Below are 22,275 nucleotides of genomic sequence, written 5' to 3'. Positions count from 1 at the left end.
ATTTTTAGTTGCTCTCCACATTCATTCTTAGAGCAATACCCTGTATTTTAAGCGCAGTATAAGCTCACTGTAAGAAATTCACAAAACTTTAGAGAAATAATTTAGAGTTGAATTTTGACAAGTACTGAGTACTCTTCAGCAATGCAGCCATGTATTTGTCTCATGCCTAACTTCATTAATAACTCAGAGGGAGGACTCCTCATGCTATTCCCCTGCTCCAATGTGGGTCAACTAAATATAACAAGCCCAGCTCCTAATGTCTCTAGACTTAGCTGTGAATACAAAGCATGTTGTAGTCCTCATATGCCTTGTAAGTATTGTGTTTGCCCTGTAATTAATGAATGCAAGAAGGGTAAATTGTTACTATTATGGCTGTAATTATTTATGAAGGCACCTAGACAAAGTACTTCTCCAATGAATTGACATTATCATGCTTTAGTTGGCAAATGTGCGTCTGAAAGCGTATGGGCTCTGTGCTACTCTGTGAGCATAAACAAAGCATCTGTGCTCTTTTATTATTCTCAGCCTAAAGTTGCCATTTTCCCCAGAAATAGTGTACACGAGTTCAAAGCAGTCAGTAAACACCCTGCAGTTGTCAGGCATCGTAGCAGGGCTGGGTTCCTGACTGCTTCATGTAATGAATTCTGCTGCTGAAAAATGAGCACCTATAAATCAAGATCCGCTGTTCTCTGTCTGATCACAGCTGTCTTTTTTTAACTTCCATTATACCAAAGAAATACAGTCATTGCAGGTAGATGAAGAACTCTGTAGACTGAAGTACTCTTTCATCTAGTTTAAATATTAGGGAAATGGTAACACCCAAAGAAAGAGTGCTAGTAAGAGAATTTTTATCTGCTACATAGCATAAACCCATGTCATTGCTCAGTACTGTAAATCTTTGCTAGATGCACTCCTTAACGAATCACAGTCTGAAACTAGCATCAAGCTCCAGTGATTCTGCTTTTGTGGTTTCAGTAATGCAGAAGGATTTGCAGTAAAAGAATCAACTTCTGTCATACTTGCTCTCTGGGCCAAAGGGAAGAAAGATCCCCCCTGGGCTGCTGGTTGAAGATCTTGGGGGAGATGCAGTCCCAAATTCCTATCCAGAAGGAGTATCTAGCTACTGTGCTAATTGTCACTCTGGTATGAGTTCCTCTGTCCCTCTTTTTTCCTCTAATTTTCAAAAGTTTTGAAAGTCTATTGTGTATTTTGGATGTAGAATAGCAAAACATATGAAACAATTCATGGGATGGTGGCAATTGTTTTCTTCTTTTCCCTGTGTGTAAATGCCAAGTGTTCCCCTTCGGCCAGTGCAATGCTTCTGAGATCTCTGCCTCTGTGCTTCTGGAGCCAAGATTATGGTTGTTCCTTTTTGATACTTGATCTTTTCCTTCATTCAAAATGTATGTCCGCAGTGTGGGAACAGTCCCATGTCTCTCACTCTGTAATCAGAGTCCCATGGGGTTTTGGTCTGGACTTTCTATACACTATTTATTGCTTTGGATAGTAGCTTCTATTTTTGCTTGTGGAGCTATTCCCTTAAAGGGACTTAATTACTCCTTATGTTTAACCACCACCTTTAATAAGTCTTGGAATAGTCACTGGATCAAAAAACCTGCTAAATGTTGGCTACTAGGATCTACCACAATAACGTTTGCAGCAGTGTCTATGAGTCCTAGTCATAAATAAAGTCCCTGTGTTGGTAGACAGTGTGTGTAGAACAAAGACTGTCCTTACCCCAAGGATTTGTAAGCTTGGTGTAATAAATGAGAAAGTAAGCAGTTGCAGATGGGAGTAGATTGGTAAATATGTGACTATCAGGAATTGCTTAAGTTTCAGTTTATGTGAAATTAGAAAGTGTAAAATCTACTTGGGGTGCAATCCACTGTATCTCTGACGGTGGTTTTAATTACTTTTACATGCCGCTAAGACAGTGAATTGCATTTCAATGTCTAAAAGTGGAAAACCAGGTAAATTTTACTAGGATCATTTTACAAATGATATCTCTCTCTCAAACGGCCCTCTCATGGAGAAGTCTTGCTCCTCTAGTGAAAAAGTCTTCAGTGTTTGTGTAGATGAAAACAAATGAATGCAGACATAGACTGAATTTTGTGGATGCTGGTTTTGCAAATAGCTGAGAGGAGGAATTTCCTCTGGGTCCTGAGAGGATGGACAGGTGTGGAAGAACCTATGGTGGAATATAGAAAGAAACCCCTGGCACAAGCACTTCACTGATGAGACATAGGCCAACTTCTACCTTGAAACGATGTCTGGATTTGAGCAGTGTGTGGCTTGAGTGTCTTTGAAAATCTGAATGATCCAGAGCCATAGGATTTTGCCTTCTTGTTCAGGGTGAATGTTCACAGCAGTCAGGGATGAGCCATCACACTGACTGCCACCACCTATAAAGAAGTGCCGGGACACAAGCTGTGTTGTGAAATGTCACACAGCCCTCTGGGGAGTTTGCACTGATAAAAATCTGTGAGAATTTGGATTTCCAAGTATGCTTTTGTGCTTTTACAAAGTGCAGCAGAGCCCTATGCCCACGAGAGGGAGCGGTTGGATTACTTTTTTTTCCTGCAAGAACAAGTATCTTGCACACAGGAAGGCAAAATTCTGCTGTCATCAGTCCAGCTAAATACACTGTCAACATTTTGGATGAGAGAAACAAGAAGAATGTTAATGCTTTAGGGAAGGCTCCACATTTCATTGTGTTGAGTTTCAGCTTCAGCTTGAATCTGGTCTTACATAATCAGTGCATGGGTCCAGAGCAGTGCAAATTGTTTCTAAATATACAAACTGCAAATAGAGAATGCTTATTTAAAAAGAAAGAAAGGAAGAAAGAAAGAAGAAAGAAAAGAAAACACAAACCTTCAAGTGGATGGAATTGCCACATCCATCATCCCTCACCTCCAAGGCACGCCTGACTGGTTGGCATGAGAAACAAGTATGTCAAGGCCATCTTCTGTTGGCAGACAGCCCTGCTGTTTCTGTCCCAGCAGCTTTTTTTCAGCATTCAGCCAGGCTGGTCATGCAGCAGAAGCAGGTCACTGGATTGCTGGGGCCTACTGTGCCAGGACTCGGATTCAGGAGGCTGAGAGAGTGCATGCTCGGCAGCCCTCGTGCCACCAAAGTGGCCTCTGGTTGGCGGCGCGGGGGAAGCTGGGCAGAGGTGGATCTGAGCACGCACTGCTGTCATGGTAGGTCCCAAGGCCTGAGCATGGCTCTGGTGGCTCCCCTTCTCCATACTGCTCAATAGCATGGCTTTTAGGCACAAAAGGGACATGTTGGGGAGAAGCAGTGATGGATGAAAGCGGGTCAGCTGTAGAAGTGATGCCACAGAAACAGGGTGTCAGAGATGGGAACAGAGTGACCAGTTGCTGAGCACCAGACCTAGAGTCTGTCTTTCCCCACCCTCGAGTGCCGTCGTGGCTGCCACTATTTCAGCTGTGATGGAAGAGAGTGGGAGGAAGAATATTCCGTTCCCTTACTCTGATCTCTTCTTGTTCTTGCATTGGCTTTGTAAGCTTGCCAGCAGAGTACAGAAAGAGTCTTGTTCCCTCACAGAAGTTGTTGAGACTTTTCAAATACAACAGTATTCTGACAAAGAATGAAATACAGCATTTATGAGGGTTTTTACTTCCTGCTCAATGTCTTTTACTGTCTTTACCTAGTGGTTTCTCAGATTGGGAGTTACAGTTTCTTTAGAAGGCATAGAACAGGCATGAGAAGATCTCATCTGTGTGCTCTGTGGTTTCACGGGGTTTTTATATTGTGCCTGGTTTTGATAGAGTTGGGGAGGTGTGTTTCAGTACTTTGAAGAGTAGCCTTAGCTCAGCAGAGAAATTTATCGGAACAGATGCTGCAGCCGATGCAGCACAATGGAGGTGGTTGTTCCCTGGGAGGTGAGGTACCCTCCAGAGCCCCTGGGAGTTGGTGAGGAGTGTGTGCCTCTGGAGCCTGAAGGTTCAGACATGGGGGCAACAGCCAAGCATGGCCTTTGCACCCAGATCTTTCTTTTGAGAGTCAGACTTGTACCCAGGTATGTAGAATTTAATACAACACACAGAGAAATGAATATTTCCAATAAAAGCCTTATGCAAGTCGATGAGATGGGGAGATACACGCCTTGAAAGTCTTATGGCATCACTGAACAAATGTTCCTAAGTGATAACTCTTGCAGCTTACAAAACACTGAATCAGTGAGATCACTGTCCTGTCCTTCCTACAATAAGAAACTAAAAGTTATTTGGAATTTTTTCATTTAATTTTCAGCTGCTTTGCAGAATTGTACATGGTTCCACTAAAAATAGGTTACTATTTACAGTAATACTAAACAAATACATAGTGTAATTTTTTCAGTTCAAACATCAATAAGTTGCCTATGAAGGAATTTAGTTTGGTAGCATTCCTTCCTCTTCAGGGAATCTCTCTTTAAGATGTTTCTCATAAATTTACTTATTCTCTTCTAAAACTTGTAAAGTCACTTCAAAACTTGTTCTGAGACTTTTGTGTGCAAACAATTAGTTTAGTCACATTAAGAAGGATGCAGTACCAGAACAATAGCAATTGCTAAGTTCATTTCAAAAGGTCTTGCAACCACTATTGAAGACATCGTGCCTTGGTTTAAAAAAAAAAAATTAAAAAAAAAAAACAACCCAGAAGCATGCAATTTCCTTTCTTTTTCCCCCCTTTTCTGTGTGTATTTATGTTTAACTCAGGGCAAGAATTTTATAATATTCTTAAAGGAAAAAATAGAAATAAAAATGGCATGAATTCATGAAAGCATGGGTTTATATGTAGGCATTCTCTGTAAATGAACCAAACATTCTGTATTCTAGGTAGAACAACCTTATTTGTCTGTTCATATGCATTTCAGTTACCTCCATGCACTCTCACTTGTCTTACCTTTTTTTGTATATGAACCAAATGTATTGTACCATGTTTCTGTTCGAACTGTGTGTGCCTGATGCATAAAACACGACACAGAACAGCAAGGTTTTCCCTACCATCTGCGTTAAGTCACAAACCATCCAAGCTTTGTTCTCATGGTTGTCACCATTTCACCAGAATCTTTCGGTGTTTATATAGTCTTATACAGTATATTGCACTTACTGTACCTGTATAGTATCTTGTCTGTATACTGTATGCACATAAATATGTATATTCACTCATGTATGTATGTATAGTATGTTTATATATCTCTGTATATGTATGTGTGTTTGTTCATAGTCTTTCACTAGAAATGTGTGGCTATTCATATACATTATGTGTATGCCAATTATAAAAAAGTATGAATGCCAGCAGCCACTTTTGATAACCGACTTTTATTCTCATTTTGTCTTGTTAAACAATGAAAATAAAAATGTCGTGTATTTTAAATGAGAACTTTAGAAGATTATTATTTTTACTAATTTTAAGGTTTCCAGTTCTTCAGAAAAATTATTTTAACAGATCCAAAATTGCAAAGATATTTGTGTTTCTCATGACAGTTTTCTGTGGTTGAAAAATGTTTGGTAACAGCCCACACTAGTTTTGGTTCTCTGTGTCTTATGCTGGCTGAGTGCTCCTAGGTTTAGAAATGCCCTTAACAAGCTGGACTCCCGTGCTGCAAATCCCAGCTCTATTCACATGAGGGACTTGCAACAAATCTAGGGGGTGACCCACGTCTGTAACATCTTGCACGTATAAATGCTGGTTATAAAAGGGCCTTAGGCTGGAAAGAAGTTTCTCCAGTGCAGGTGAGCCGTAGGAACAGGTGAAAGTATCATACTTCAAGTCAATTTTATGGGAACATTACAAATGCTATTTGTCAGACCTCTTACTCTTTGCAGTCCACAGTAACATATAATTGCCAATTGATTAGACATTTATTAAAACAGCTAACAGTCATTTATTAGCCCTTTGTAAAATTATTCTTACTCACCACACAGCTGTATGTAGGCTCAGTTACCTGGCCTTGAGGCAGCAAAGCACTGGCTTATTGTAAATAGCAAAATATCCCTGTAAACCAAGGGGATGACTGATACATATTTTCCAGTTGAGCATGTATTTAAGTTATACACTGAATTGAAGCTTCAATGATAATCATATGTGTTTCTCTGTGAAACCTAGGAGTGATAAATTTGCTTCCTTTACAGTTAATTTTATAGTTGTATTAGCTTGTCCAGCTGGACCAATCTCACTGCGTAGTAAGTTACTGCAGCAGAGTGGCAGCAGCTACTCAGAAAAGTCTCAGAAGACAGATCTTTATGCAGGAAGTACTAAGGAACTTGTAAGATAACAGAGCCACTGCTAGGAAGAGCCTTCATCCCAACTAAAATTGTATAATAGAAAATCCTTTTCATTTTTTAATTTAAAGTTATAGGGATATATTCTGACCTCCCTCACGTCAACAGCAAATTCCCATTTCACTCATAAGCTATAACCAGAATGTCCAAGGAATGTTTTTCATCAACAAAAAATAGGATGGGGAAAGGACACATTTCACTAATGGAGCTCGGTGTTTATGTGCCAGCAGCCAGATCTTACGCCTTTGCCAAGTCAGTGGCTATTAGTGGACTCTTGGGTTCAGTTGGCCCATCTCTTTTTTTACTGTCTGGAAAAGCACATTTGCTACCTGGGGTTTATAATCACAGCTGTGTAATTCACAATAGAAAAGAATAAAAATGAGAAAAGACAATAGCAATATGCATTTTTAAAATTAATATTGGTCAGATCATGGCTCTTGCTTGATTTCTGCATCAAACTTTAAAACATAAACATAATCAGAGAAAAACAGCATGCTTTTGCTGGTTGACAATTTGTTTGCTTATGTTACAGGTGATACGTGTGTCTAGGTTACCATGAAGCTGAATGTTTTGTTTGCCATGCATTGTCATTAGCCATTCCTTTCAAGATGGATGTTTACATTTCCTCCCTGTTCTGGAGATCTGAACTTGAAGTTCTCCTGCTGTTATCAGCTAAGTCGAGTTGGCCTGGTCACTCCATGCGTGGAAGCCTGTGAGCAAAGTCCTGGTTTGGCAGACCCTGGTTCAGAGCTCGTGGTTTAGTGTGTTGCAGTTTCCTCAACGAGTTAGTGCTGATTCGGTGTCACCCACTGTATCAGCCAGTGCCATCCTTTTGGAGATTGCCTTTTAAACAGAAAAACAGAAACAAGGTACAGGGAACTGCTGCACCCACTGAATCCCATTTTCTAAAGCATGTATCTGTCTGTATCTCAGCTATTCTGTATGTCAGGAAATCGTGTCTATATTAGATTTGGGTACTATATGTTTGAGCAATTTTTGATATAAATGAAATCACATGATGTTGCTGTGAGGCTAGAGCAGATGGGGTCTCTCATACTAACGCAGGCTCTTACATGTTTGGATTCTTTAGAAACTCTTGATACAATTTATAACTCTAGTAACTGTTCATTAACTGCATTTCAAATTGGAGTTAGAAATTAATCCTAAATTGAGATCTCTGCCTTTTAATCATGTTTTTATGCATCTTTAAAAAGGAAGATGTGACCACCTACAAGAATATGATCATCTCTGTACATTCACTGTTGGTTTCAGTCATGATTTCATAAACTCTTTTATTGTATCAGTACAATACCTAAGAAATGGCATTTAATCTAAGAAAATTATCATTGACTCAATTTCGCCATCAAAAAAGAACTGTAAGAGCATATTTCAAAATTTCTCATCTCTAAAGCAACTTCGCAGTCTCTAACTGAGATATCTGTGTATTTACATCACCCAATAGAAAACAGGAGGAGCTGAAGGCACCAGGCCTTTCAGTGCTGATGCATTCTCTTTTCATATATTATTTTGATAATTTTATACTGTTTGTATTTTTAAATTATTCCTGTGACCATTTTCTTGAAAATGCTAGAGAAATATAAAGACTTAGGTGACTTACTGGAAAACTGCTGTGGTGAGGTTCTTCAGCTGTCACAGCAGTAAAGGTCAGTTAAATCCTGAGTTTTAGTATTGACTTTGATAGGAAGAGTGCTGAAGCTTATGTACATATTTTTATCTTGGAAAAAATTAGGTCAAATAAAATGGGGAAACTAATGAAATTTGTTATTTCCCCACGTTACATTTTTGTAACTTTAGGATTGGCTTCAATGTCCACTTTCTCCTAGTTCTTAGTTCTTCCAAAGTCTTGGTCTTGTTTCCACTCATTTTCATTCTTCCATATTCAGTTTCTGGGTCCTTCTTGGCCTCTGTTGGATGTCCCGAAGCAATACCTAGAGCATATACCCCGCTGCCTTCAGCTCCCTCGTACATGAGAGCTTCTGCAGTCTGCAGGGATTGGATCGGAAGGAGGAAAGGATCTTGCCCACCAGCAGCTCTCACTGCTCCATGTCACCTCTTAATGCAAAGAGAGTCAGGCTGTTCATCTCAGTATGAGATTTAGAATCTGGCAGTTTTTCAAAACTACCATGGGTTAGAGTAAGAAACACTAATTACAGCCCGTTGTGTGATCAGCACGACCCACTTACTCCACGTGGTATCAGTTGCATTTTGTGTGGAGGGGGAGTCTCCCTTTGAGTATCCAGCCCAGCACCGGCAGCCGGGGTGCCAGGAGGAGCTGTGCTTCAGTACCAGTCACTTCCGAAACAGCTCGATCTCCTTCATATGCTGCCAATATCTCTTTTTCAGTTGGCGTATAGCAGGCTTCAGATCCTCTGTATCCCTGACTCAGTCGTAGGCAGGGCCAGCTGTAGTGGTCATTGAGGTCACTGCCTCAAACTATCCTGCTGTTTTAAGGCTGGTTCATGAGCAGTTCAGGCACATGTGCAAGGGAGCAGCAACCTCCAGCGAGAGGAAGAGGTGGGGAGACAGGTTTAGTAACCTCTCAAGGAAATCTGGGACATTAGAGTGTTAACCTGCAGGTGCTGTACTGCAAACTGCAGTTAGCAGATCTCTGTATCACTGCACCCTGGCAGAGTATTCTATCCTTTGTCCCTCCTGTGACTGACCTGTGAATTTTTCTTTCTGTTTTACAGTGAACAACAGGATGTATCATGGTGAATTGCTTGAGTTTTGCATTTATTGCTTAGCGAAGGTATAGATTAAGCTTTGATTTTAAATGAGTGATCTCAATAGGCGTGCACTTTGTGATGATCCACTGCATAAATGAGATGCATGAGACAACTTTACACAATATACCTAATATGAGCTACTTTACAGGCTCTTGTTTTAGACATACTAGCATTTACAGGTTGTGTAACTAACAGTAGTTCAAGCAGTACATTTCAGGCAGTTGTTTGGTATTAAAAAAAAAAAAGCTTAGATGAGAAGAATTCATGTTTCCAAATAAGATAATAATGCAAGATCAGGAAGATCTATAGCTAGACTGATTGCCAATATAAAAATGGAAAGCAGGATGGTGAATTTATTATTTAAAGTTTGCTTTATTGATAGCCTCAGCAATAATACAAGGGTTACTGGAAAACTCAAGGCATAGGAGGGCTGGTTCTGTATAAAGTAACTGTGACATTTAGTAATTGGAAGCAATGAATCATGAAACTGGAGGTCTGGAATCAGAGGTGCTGAAGGTTTACTAACCATTTGATAATTTAATTTTAGGATAAGGATTAATTGCTCATAATCTTGAATCTTCGGGAACTCCTGGAGCTCCAAAGATTCTTATCAGTTATTTTTAAGTGCTGGATTAGTCAGGCCATAGAGTGCAAGACAATGTAATAAGTCTTTTAGGGAGTTCTGTGTTTGAAAAAAGGCGTCCAGACTTTTCTTACGATACTGCATTGTATAATTACATTAAGTGATAGAACAGTTTTTACAGGGACTCTAGTTTTCTTTTTTTTTTTTCCATAGTAGTAACATTTGTAAGAAAACATATTTCCAGAAGTTTAGAAATTTAGAATAATGTAAAGCAAAACATTAAACACATCAATTCAGATGTTACAATAGCTATAAAATGTGATACATATATAGTTTCATAAGTTGGAATAGCAGGTATCGGTGAATTCTTTTAATGTAAACACAGAGGGTAAGATTACAAAGTGTTCCTTCCCACCCAACTGTTTTGTCAAAATTAAAACTAACATGCTGGGGGAATTCTTTCCCAAGTGCTTAGAGGGAAAATAGAGATGTTACTTGTGTCTCCTAAAAAGAAGAATTTGTGAAAGGCCAGAAAGGGTGGTTTGTGTGGCACTTAGCACCTTGTGTGTGCTTGTGCTGTGAGTACGTGAATGCACGGGATGATTCTAATGTGGTTGCTGGCATTGTAGGACACCTTCTAGAAAACACTTCAGACACTTCTAGAGAAGAACTTGCAGTTACCTTGTCCAGTGTCCCTGGGGAGCGTTACCATGCACTACGAATTGCATGGAGAGTGTCTGCTTTCACAGCTCACCTTGCACATCCGGCGTGTTCCTGAACATAGTGTTACTTTAATCACCTTTGTATTAATAATCAATTGTTGTTTTGAATTTAACAGTAACAGGATAATGAGTTAGCAGCACAGAGCTATACGAACGACTAACTCTCCTGGGCCAAATTACGCTGTCCTCCCTATCAATGTCATTCCAGAGTCCCTCTGTTAGAGGGAGAACTGACTGCAGATTTAGCCTCTAGTTCTACCCTCACTCACTGACTTTTTCAGCCATTGGAAGTAACAACAGTCAACTGCAGTGAAATGGTTATAGCTAATGGTTAGCAAAAGAAATCTTGTTCAACATAATATTCCAAGTGCTCTTCTGAAGGCTTTTTAAATCCTTTGAGGGTTTTTTTACTATTTGTTTGAACAAACTGTAGTCAAATTCATGGACCCATGGAGTCAGCCGGTACATTCCTGTTGGCTTCAAATGGGTGAGGATCTCACTGCTCAGATTTTCTGAAACCTGATTCTGGCTGAACTCCTGCCTTGGACAACTCCCCTTCTGCAAACATGTGCTGAGAGGACCTTCACGTCAAGCTAGGAGTATCAGATAGCAGATCGTGAAGTAACTGTTGCTACTTAACATAGCCTGCCACCACTTGCACCCAGGGCACACGACTGCCTTCTAGGAGTGGGATTTCACACCCTCCCGAGTGGAAATACCTTACCCAGCCAGATGGCTGGGGCTCATCTGCACCAGAGACAGTGCCGTCAAGAGTTTCAGTGGGAAAGAGAGTTTGGAAACTCCTGTCTGAGAACAGGCAAGAGGGAGGGAGTACCTTTCCTCCCAGAGGATGGTAAGTGGCTTTCAGAAGGCCTTTCTTCTTCACTTACTGTAGCCTGCCAAAACAAACCAGCATGCTTGGCTCTGCTGAACGGTGGGGAGCACTGCACACAAGTTGCACTGTTAGAGGTCACTTTGTTTATAGATCCAGGAGATATTTCTAATAATCTCCTCCAAATATTGCTGATACTTTTTATTTCATGATATTTTTTGTTGGTTTAAGATCACTTTGTTATAGCCTCCTGTCAGCCGTTGGGCTTCCATTTTGTCTGTGATACACAGTTGTCACAAAGAAAAGGGTATTTGTACATGACGTCCATGATCACATATGTGTGATGTAGTTTTCCCCATCCTTCCTGTAAATGAAGAGTCAGCCCCTCTGCTCATCCAGCAGGACAGGGAGACATTCACAAGGGCCAGAAGGGAGCAGGATCTTCCTCAGCCCCATAACCTCTGCAATTTCAGCACAGTAAGTGGGAACCTATAGTACTAGAAAAAAATTATGGAAGCACCACTGCACGGTGGGGTTCTCTTATTGCCCAGAGTTTCTGATTTCACCTCAAACAAACCAGCAGCATTAAAAATAGGCAAACCAAGAACTTACCAGCCAAGATGACGTGAGGAGAAACAGCTGAATGGGATATGGTGTTAACGAAAGCCCTCATGTAAACTATAGTGGAAAATATTTTTTTAGGTCATTAAAAGTTCATACAGCACAAAAAAAAAAAAAAAAAACAAAAAACCAAGACAAAAAAAAAAAAAAACCAAACAAAAAAAACCCCTCATATAAGTGTCCAGAGCATGAAGTATTGGGTGGTCAATTCAAATGTTAGAAAACCTTCCTCAAAAATGAATGAAAATTGGCAGCATTTTGTGACTGGTAATAGAGCTGCCTACAATATTTCAAATATTTCTTCTCCCCATGGCATTTTTAGCAGCACATATTTTCACAGGCACTCATGTGAAAAATTATAGTGCACCTTTCAGTGTTAGGTTTCCTGGAACACCTCTCAGCACCAGGAATTAGCATGACTTTATCCTACCTCCATTTCACCCCTGCGGCCTGACTTTGGAGGAGTGGAATCGCTCCTGGCACTTGCTCTTCTGTCACCCTGGCACGGGGCTCACGATTAAAGTTACGTGTGGCTCCACCTGAGACAAGAGGAAGTGAGTGGGACTCTACTCTTTACCAAGAGAGAGAGCATTATCTATCTATGTATTTTCCAGCTGCCAGATTTTTATTCTCACACCCCTCATTTTTCATTTGGAAAGGCTATGCTACATGGGATCATTTGGTTTGTATATAACTTATAGGTACTGCCATATTTTTTTCAGTAGCAGACGTGTTCAGTAATTTCCACAGATGTGCTTGTGCACTGTACTGGTACACTTCACCTGGTGCTCCTTATCATAAAAGCCCAGTTCCTGAAGGGCCTGAAAGTCTTGTCCCATATTGTGAATAGTCACCAACAAAAAGATACAAGATGTTTGCTGCACAATTAGCAGGTGTGCAAAGTTGTATCTATCAGTATCTGCTTAATTGTATTATTGGAGAATATTTTATTCTATCTTTTTCTATCTGTAACTGTTTGACAAACCAAGCTATCCTGCTTAGTTAAGAACAGGGAAATAACCATGTTCATTTACATTTCTCTTTCTTGCTTTAAACACCCATATTTTGAGCACTTCTACGAATCTGCTGGTGCAGGCTGCTCCACGGGCTGGAGCTGCACCGGCATTATTCTGCGAGCAGTGGTGGGGGTGCCTGGGGCCAGGGCAGAGCCCATGCCAGGGCAATAGAAAACAGAAATAGTCTGCTGTGACACCAGGGAGTTGCTGGTAGCATGAGTCATTGTCTGTTCCCCAAACCCTCTTTTGAGTTTTCCCCAGGATTATGAGCTTTCCTCAGTAAATTCTGATGTGGCAGAGAGCTGCGGCATGTGCTGACCTCTGGCTCCAGATCCCATCCTCTAAGAGCGATTGAACTGTAGATGTTCTGCCTGTCAAACCTCTGCTCCAAGAGAGTTCTGTGATCTAGCTCAGGGCAATCTAATTTAAGCAATACATATATTTGTAAACCATCAAGACTGCTACTTATCTTTCTGGAATAATTAAAAACTTAATTCCTGTGAGGTAAGAAGAAATGAAGGCAGGCCCACTGCTAATGGAAACACCTATGCACAAAAACATACTGGTGGCATTTTGCAGAGAAGGGAACTAGTTTGTCTAGTTCATTTCTGATCTTCCTAAAGCATTAAAACAGTCACCAGAAGTGATCTTTTTTTACTTAGGAAGGTTTTCTTGGACAAAACATTTTGCATTATTTTGAGGATGTGTAAAGTTGGGGTTTTTTCTCAGTTGAAAGATGGTTTTATAATATTACTTCTTGTTCCATGGCACTGCCAACATAGAACCTGAGAGTAACAGATCTTAATAAAATTCACATCCAATGTTTTGGGAATAAAAATACCAGAAAAAAATAAGGGCAGAGAGTAAAAGTAAGGTGGCAACATAGACTGTTTTCTCCAAAGGCCTTCAAGAAAGCTGGTGATTAAATCTGTATAGAAGAATTCAGTTTTGTACAGTGGGAGAAGTTTCTTACTTTTTGTTGTTGATCTCCAAGTTCGGAACAGGCATTTGCTTTAAAGATTTTTGAAAAAAACTAGAGAATAATGAATAATTGAAGGGTTAGTGTGTTTCCTGGGAAATTGTGAAACATCCTCAATTGCACTTGCACTCAGTCACATTCGGGTGAGAGAATTTGTGCAACCACTCTACATTCCTGTATGGTTCATACACACCTGATTATCACTCAGCTTCTACTGCTTGCTGAGAAGCAAGGATTTGAGCCTACCTCCAGCCTAACTTCTAGGTGAATGTCCAAAGTTCTGGGCCTTTGACTGATGTTTTCCTTCACTCTTGCTCTGTCTGATTTTGTAAAAAAAAAAAAAAAAAAAAAAAAGAGGTGTCTTACACCCTGGATAATTTAATGAGTAAAAATTCCATCAAAACAAAAATTGATGGATAATCATCAAATTTCATAATTCAAAGGAGATTATGTGGCATAGTACCTGATACACATCCTGGTGTCTCCAGGACATCTCGCCTTACAATCCTAACATTAGCTGCTGTCTTGCTCTTCCCTTTTCAGTAAGAACAGGCTTTGGGCCAAGACTCTTTGGTCAAAACCAACTTTGCTTCTCCTGTGTTGTGTCTCGTTGGCTGTTGCTTCCAGTGCTGATGTGTTTTGTGCCTGTCTGCCTACATCCACATCTGCAGCCAAGCTCTGACATGCTGCAGTATGTGTACCGTTCCTCACATCCTATGGGATCTTTCAGGAACGGGAGAGCTATATGGCTGTATAATGTTAAAAATGCTCTTAATTTTTTCCATATATTAAGTTGTAACTTCGTTATTTTTTGTGCCTCACACTGAAAAGATCCCTTGTTATGATATAGCAGAGATATTAACAATCTGGTGCATGACCAGAGGAGCAGGCTGAAGCCAGAAAGGAGGGAGGATATGAAAAAATTCAGTAAAGGAACTAAGTGAGAGCACCATCAGTTCAATCACAGGAAGGATTAGGCCTAAGTCTGCAGTGTTAAACACATTAGCTTTAAACACCTCAGTAGCCCTACTGAAGTCATGGAGGGTTACCGCTATGATTAAGCAGCTGGGTTGGGTGTTAGCTTGTGAGCCTTAGCACCTGTAATGTGTCTAGGACACACTGAAAATTTAGTTAACACTCTGGGATTTTGTATTAGCAACATGGCTGCTGTCATCTCTGTAGTTCATTGATCTACAAACTGGCGATTTCCTCTTCGCTGTGTCTTTCAGCTTCAAGAGACATGCGCTCTTGTTCAGTACATTTTTATTTTGTTTCACATTAACACTAAAACTGGGCAAAACTATCAAATAAAGCCCTTTAACATTTGTTCTCACTTTTAAGCTTTTTTCTCCAAGCCTTTCAACATCATGTGTTCACTTAGTCTATTTTAGCAAATAATTTTGCACATAACAGTTCTGCATGTTCATGCTGCACATACCATTACCTGAGTGGAGTTACAGGAGAGGAATGTACCATGTGGACAGTACATCTAAGAAGATGCTGGTGTGAAGGACTTAGCCATCAAACAAAAATCACATTAAAAATATCACAAGTAGTCTTGAAGATCTGTGTCTGGGAAAGTGGAGAAACTAAAATTCTTCATAATAAATGATTCACTAACAGCAACACAATATGGTGGCCAGTATAAAAAAGGATTTTTGGAGCTGCCTACACTTGGGTTTATTTTAGGGGCTGTTTTGAAGGGGGTGGCAGAGTGTCTGTGTAACTGATACATTCTGCAACACCATTTCTATCTTTGGGAAGTTGCAACTGGTATTTTAGAGCTTAGCATTTCAAAATCCTGCTTCAGTCCCCTTGAATCCAATAAAGGAGATCAGCTACCAGAAGACACTGTGTTAGCAACGGCACTGCATGTAGTACAGTGGCGAGAGTGGGGGTGACATGGGGGTAACACCCTCACGGTGACTGTCGTACGTGCTGCAGGTGGTGCTTGCGATGCCTGGAGCACACAGCGTACCATAAGGATTTGGTATTGGCATGTGCTCTGTTTACTTACATGATGGGTTATAAAAGAAAAGGTATTTCCCGATGCCTAGAAGAGGAAATCCCCACTCAAGCACTGTTGTCGTCAAATCCAGCCCAGAAGCTGGTGTGCAGCTGTGTGATGTGAATATTTTGTGTAATGAATTGTGTGCAGACTGTGCCCCTCTCCTGCCCGGCGTAGGAGGACCCAGCCAAACTGAAGACACTGCTGCGTAAGTACTAACCCGTCACTGATGAGTGTCGTGGCAGGAACCTGCCTCAGGTGGGGCCTCGCCCAAGGACCTGTGAAGTCGAGCCGGGGGGCGGGGAGGAGTATGTCGGGTTCAGTCGGTGAGTTTTGGACCAGGCCTGGGCACCCAAAAAGAGAGTCTCACGTCCGTGGCAGATGACAGGCCTTGTGCCTGCCTGCACCGCAGTAAATGTTCGATCACTCCTGAAGTGAAAATAAATATCCGATTAGGAAGAGCAGGCACAGCAGGCTTCCAGAAGACTTTTAGCTCAGCCATTCAGGAAGACACATTGCAGATATGTTACCTGTGCAATTACAAATTTGTAAGAATATTCAAGAACGAAATTCATATTGTGTTTTAAACTTGTTCTAATCAAAGTACTATCTAATGCATAAGGTAAGCATGGGTTTGTTTCTGTATAAAGAAAGGTAATTCTGTCTGAAATTCTTTTACCCTGTGTCACCCCTTAAAAAACGTTTTTTTACAAAGATATTTGAAAAAAATATACATGTTTCTATATTGCGCTTATTTTTCTGTTTGAGTACATAGTTTATTACTACTTTCTCTGGTAGACTTGCTCATGTTTATTTGTTTTGCTTTATTTGTTGCTACGAGTCTGAACATTTTCTCTGTTTATCAATAAATGCTGAATATGCTTCAAGCTGACCACAAAAACTATGAAGATCAACAGAAGTTTCTATACTGGCTTGTAAAAAGACCAGTCACTGGTTCTAGGAACCTGATGTGTGCCCACACTTGTCATTCTAAGATTTGTGAATGAAAGGCATATGCATTATTAAATGTACTCAAATACTCTTAATAATAAACATACATTTCCTTCATGAACCGTAAAACACTGCCAAAGTATTACTGTACATGTGCGTTTTCATGACAAGATCAGAGATGTACTTGGACAGCCCCCGCGAATGTATGGTGTGCGTTTACACACAAATCCTTAATTTATGACTAATGTAGAAAATAAATGTTGGGAGACTCAAGACATCACTTCAAATTTGCAAAGTAAGTGTTGAGAGGAAGTTTTCTGATGTGCAGGTATACACAGTGTGTCATCCAAATATGATGAACCCTTTCAGGATAGTTTTGTATTGGGGATTTTGGTTCCAGTGAAAAGCCTTTGAAGACACACACGTTTTCAATCATGTGAGCACCCCGCTGAACTCAAATGAAGCCACATTCTCAGGCTTCAGAGGGGCTGTGACATGTACTTGCAACTAAACATATGCTAACCTCGTTTTTTGATTAGGATCATGTTTTCAAATATTCTACATGCATGAAAACATGGAGTTTCTAAACTCTTAGTGCCTTCCAGTTAATGAAATATCATCACAGAATGGGATAGGTTAATCCATATAATTCACATGGAGCTCATTAAATCATTTAAAAAAAATTAAACACAGGGTTATATTTAGCTTGATACTCACAAGTGTTAACACCATGCTTTTAATGTGACAGATTGGATTTGGAAAGCAATATAAAACATGGGTTTCAGTGTATAGAATTTTTTATTTCCACAACTTAAGGACGTTGTTAAGATCCATGTGCCTTTTTAAGATCTATTCCATCATATAAAATCTAAGTAGTGCTAGTTTGCCGAAAACATTTTTCTGTATTAGCTTTCAGTGCTCTGGAGAAGTTAAAAAGGAGACCTTTTATTACCCCTTTTTTTTCTTAAAGTAGTAGTTAAAAGTAAAAACTGACTTTGTTTCTGTTGTTGGCATAGAGATTTACTGTTTATCAAACAAATCAAAGTGTTTCAAATAAGAGTAATGTTAACCTTGCAAAGAAACAACATATTCAATCTATGACCAAATAGTTATTTGTATGGTTTTTTTCTTCTTTTCTTTTTCCTTCTTTTCTTTCTTTCCCCCCAAACATAGGTGACGTGTATGCAGTGGTTGCAAGGGGACCATACAATGCTGGATATGATTGAGAAAAAACGTTGCCTCTGCAAAGAAATAAAAGCTCGACAGAAATCAGAAAAAGGACTCTGCAAACAGGACAGCATGCCCATTTTGCCGAGTTGGAAAAAGAATACCGGGACCAAGAAATATAGCCCTCCTCCTTATTCCAAACAACAAACTGTTTTCTGGGACACAGCAATTTGACAGGCGTGTGGAGGATGCCCTCTCCACTGTGTTGCACCATGCACAGGTAGCCTGCTTTCTTAATAAGGCAAAGACTCTAACCTAAGACTTACCTGCAGGTGGTGAACTTCCTAGGAAAAAAACACACCGATACCGTGCTCACCTGTCAATCAAGAGAGAGATTTAAGTTTGCGACTGGATTAACGCATACGTATTTATCCAGGATTTTTTTGGATCCAGAAGATATCAAAATGTAAATATTTCGCCAATATATTGAAAACACCCAAACTAATACACTGTTTAAATATATATATATATAAAAATTCAAAAATTTATGAAGAATTTTACTATATAATGTTACTGTTATACTGTTTTATTACCTATTTTCTATGTGGCATTCTAATGTTCCCCCCGCCCTGCCGTGACCATTTTATTTCTCTTACCTGCCTGGATTTGGCCTCTGTACAAAAGCATGTGGTTGTACGTTTTGTTGAACAGGACAATGTACAAAACAACTTGGTGCTAGGGCTGTAGACATTACATAGAGTTGTACTCGTTAGATGTCCTTAGCTTTGGGTGGGGAAGGGCTGGACAAGGGAGAATTTTGGTGGGAAACAGCTAAACTGCAAGCAGTGCAAATAAAAGCACTTAATGTGGGTGCCCAAGATGCATTTAAAACAGGAATTGTTCTGCATCGGTTTTCCCATAAAGTTAATCAGATAAATTGCCCTTGGTTTTCTATGAATCAGTTGCTAAAATTATTTGGCCAAGAAACTAAATTTTCTGCAGAAAAGCCTGCAACAGAAACTCTTTCTTCATTATATTCAGCTGACTAGCAGAGACCATGGTTCACTGTGACTAAGCATTGTACAGCCCGTGACGGAGAGACCCAGTCGCTTTGCAGGTTAAGGCGGTGGCACTGCAGCCACGGTTCCTGTCCACATTTGTCTTTGGTCCAGAAAATAAAGGCAACAAAATCTGTTTACATGTTTATTATTTTTAAATCCAGCAACACATCCTTACTTTACTCTGTGTCAGATTTCTTTATGTTACTTATAAAGGCTGGAATTCAGACCCCTTGAAAGCCAGTAGGGAAATCTCTCTTGATTTCACGCGGTTTTGAAGCAGAGGCCCACGTAACACGTTCTCCCGGGTATGCTGTTTCTTCTTCCCGGCTGCTTCTGTAATTGGCTTGCAATCCTGTATTACATTACACCCATTTTAACAGAATATAATGTCATGACCAAAGAATTATGACCTCCTGGTTTTAACGGGAGAAAGAGATGGCTTATACTGATTATGAGGGTGAAATCCATGCGGTGAAATATCTTCCAAAAGGATCTGCTGAGAACGAGGGAAGCTTGTACTGCTGTGGAGTAGGGAAAAAAAGATCTATGGCATATATTTTGTATATTTAAATTTCTATCTATGCGTCTGAAGTTTGGTAGCACAAAAGTCCCTCTTTAAAACAATCATTTTAATATTATATTCACTGAGAAGAAAAGGTGTGTTGTTTGCAACTTCTTGTTATATTGGCTTTTCTTTTAAATTATATTGACAGCATTTCCACAGCTGTAATTGCTGATCAAAAAAACCAAAAATAACAAATTTTAGAAGGTTTTTGTAATCTATATTGCTAAAGTTTGAGTTTGAGTAATGCTTTATCGGTAGTAGTTTCTTTTCAGCCTCTGAAATAAAGTTTTAAAATATTTTATAACTAATTAACTAATGTATATTTTGATGTCCAAACTGAGATTTCTGTAAAAGATAAAGTGTGTGTTTATATGTGTGTATGTATATTAGCATTATTGTATATGTATATATGCATATGTGTACACACATATATATGTATATATGCATGGATCTCTATATATATACTCATAGATGTGTGCATACGTATATACCCACATACATTAAATATTGATGTGTGTTATGAATATACAGTGGCTGGAATGGTTATGCAATTGAAATGCAGATTTAAAGAGCCCCTCACAGCCGAAATGACAGAAGACAGGAAAAAACCCAGAGGCTGTGAAGGAATCTTTGAGTACATGTTACATCCAAAAGACATCAACTGTATATTCTGCTTATTCTCTTTTTTTTAAAGAAAGAAAATGGCAGAAGAAAAACTCCAGAGATCTCGCAAAGTTCCAGAATCTGCTGGAAAGAAGACGACTTGTTGGTTGTGAGAAATCTGTTGAGATAACAGGTTCATTATCCAGAAAGTGTTTATGCTTTGTCTTCCTTGTTACATGGCAAGAGAAGAAGTTTTCATAACCATGTGTGAAATACTTGGCTCAACCCTTTCCCCCAACTGCACCAAGTCTCTGGTGACAAAATGGAAGTCGGCGTTCAGTCAGTCTTGATACTCCTGCTCTGCACTGGTCTCTTCTGGAGCAATTACATTAAAAACCCTGCTACCGAAGCACCGATTTTGCAGTCCAGTCCCGTGGGTACGCACGGGCGCTGCAGTGCCAGGCCCTTTGGAAGAGGGCAAACATTAATGTAAACAGTTACGTGTTTAATAGTGTTTGTTCATACTGTGTCCTTTTCATATTGGTACATAATAGGAATAATGATCAGGGAATTGAAGCATTCTTGTCCTAAGCAGACTTGCTTGTACACTTAGCCCACCGTAAAACCACTCTTTGTTTTCCTTTTATTGCTCAACACTGTTTACGTTGTCCTTCCTAAATAACTGCCCATGTGCTTCCAGACCTCCATTGTATCCCATGGAAACAATGGCTTTTTGTTTTAAAGTGCGACAGTACATGAAAAAGTAAAGCACTTACCTTCAAAGCACTTTAGAAATGTGAACTAAACCTCATGCTTGCAAGAATCGTTTCACAGAGGAGGGAGGCGAGGCTCAGGTGGAGTTCCTTCCAAAGGTCACGGACAGAGCCAGAGCAAGACATACGCCACCCTCCCGTCCCGTGGCTGCTGGCCCACCCCATCGCTCGAGTGAAAGGCACGTCATACTGCCGAGAGCGTGCCATCCAAACGCTGTTAAACATTTTCTACACCACCTATTGTCTCAGCAGTTTCTGTGTCACAGGGTGAATGGCAGTGCTTAGTTATACACGGTCATTAAAGCTGTAGTCTGTATAAATATGCAATCTGTATATACATACAGATCACATATATACACACACTTAAGAAGACTGTATATATGAAATTGTTTGGTATGCACTTATTTTGCTTTAAACTCCTGAAGTTAAACATTATAGTGTAGCAATTTGTGTAAAGTGCACTGTGATTTCAAGAAAGCACAGTAAAGTCACAGGTCTTGTTATTCTTGCACTAAAAATGTGTTTACGTATATTAGCCAATGTATGTCTACTTTATTGCTCCTTTTGACGAATTAAAGCAAATGGTATAAAATGGTATGGGGTTTTTTGGTTTGGGTTGTTTATTTTTAAGTGGACAATGGCACTATGTTTTTAAATGACAGGGTTTTTAAATAAAATGAAATCATTCTGTGTTCATTCCAATGTAATACATTTACCAATATCTTGAAATTGAATGTCATATTGCTTTTTTTCATATTTCATTAGAAATTGTCAGGTATGTGCCTGAGATTGTGTAGGAGTAAGGAGTAGCTAGAGGCTAACTGTAATCATATATTATTAGCCGTTTCTATATACACAGTATAAATACATATTAATTTTCTTTTCATTTTTGTACTTGATTTTTTTAGGTAAGATGTAATTAAATGTACTTTGATACTTTTGAAGTAATAAGATGTTGTTTGAAGATCAATTCTGCTTTCTTTAGTGCATTGACAATATTTTACAATAATTTAGTGCTTATTTATTTGTGCTCCGGTGTAATTATAATAAAAAGCAATAGTTTAAAATACTTGGCTATTCATTTTCATTTGATGGTTTCAGCTGAGAGGTGAGTTATTCACTAGGTATTAGCCAGAGATTCCTGGGAAGAAAAGTCAAGTCATAGTTGTACATTTATAACATTCCCTAGGTGCATTTTTAATCACATCATTTGTTGGAGGAAATTAATGAATTGCTTTAATAGGTTACTATTTGTAAGTCATGCCTGGTTGCATCTAATGCTATGAGTGCCATTCTTAACTGAATCCTTAGGATAAGAGTCCTCTGAAGAGCAGACAGAAATTTTTCTATAAGTACC

At 39.5% G+C, this 22,275-nt stretch overlaps 1 protein-coding gene across 7 annotated transcripts in view; it reads left to right on the top strand.

The window, feature by feature from the left end:
- NYAP2 (neuronal tyrosine-phosphorylated phosphoinositide-3-kinase adaptor 2) overlaps window positions 1–21,985 on the top strand; it is a 146,092-nt gene extending 124,107 nt beyond the window's left edge. For 5 of the 7 annotated variants that reach the window (XM_033005443.2, XM_033005442.2, XM_033005445.2 and 2 more), the window contains one exon: window positions 17,923–21,985. In XM_033005443.2, the coding sequence (XP_032861334.2) occupies window positions 17,923–18,150 (228 nt within the window). In that variant the 3' untranslated portion in view covers window positions 18,151–21,985. Of the gene's footprint in view, window positions 1–10,458; window positions 11,253–17,922 lie in introns of those variants that run through there. The other 2 variants (XM_033005444.2, XM_042798212.1) reach the window with 2 other exon arrangements.
- The last annotated feature ends 290 nt before the right edge of the window (window positions 21,986–22,275 follow it).

Source organism: Tyto alba, unplaced genomic scaffold (genome assembly GCF_018691265.1).
Source record: "Tyto alba isolate M040663 unplaced genomic scaffold, T.alba_DEE_v4.0 Super-Scaffold_10, whole genome shotgun sequence".
In the NCBI taxonomy this organism is placed as follows: Eukaryota; Metazoa; Chordata; class Aves; order Strigiformes; family Tytonidae; genus Tyto; species Tyto alba.
Note: the sequence above shows the minus strand (reverse complement) of the source record. Positions and strands in the feature narration are given on the sequence as shown.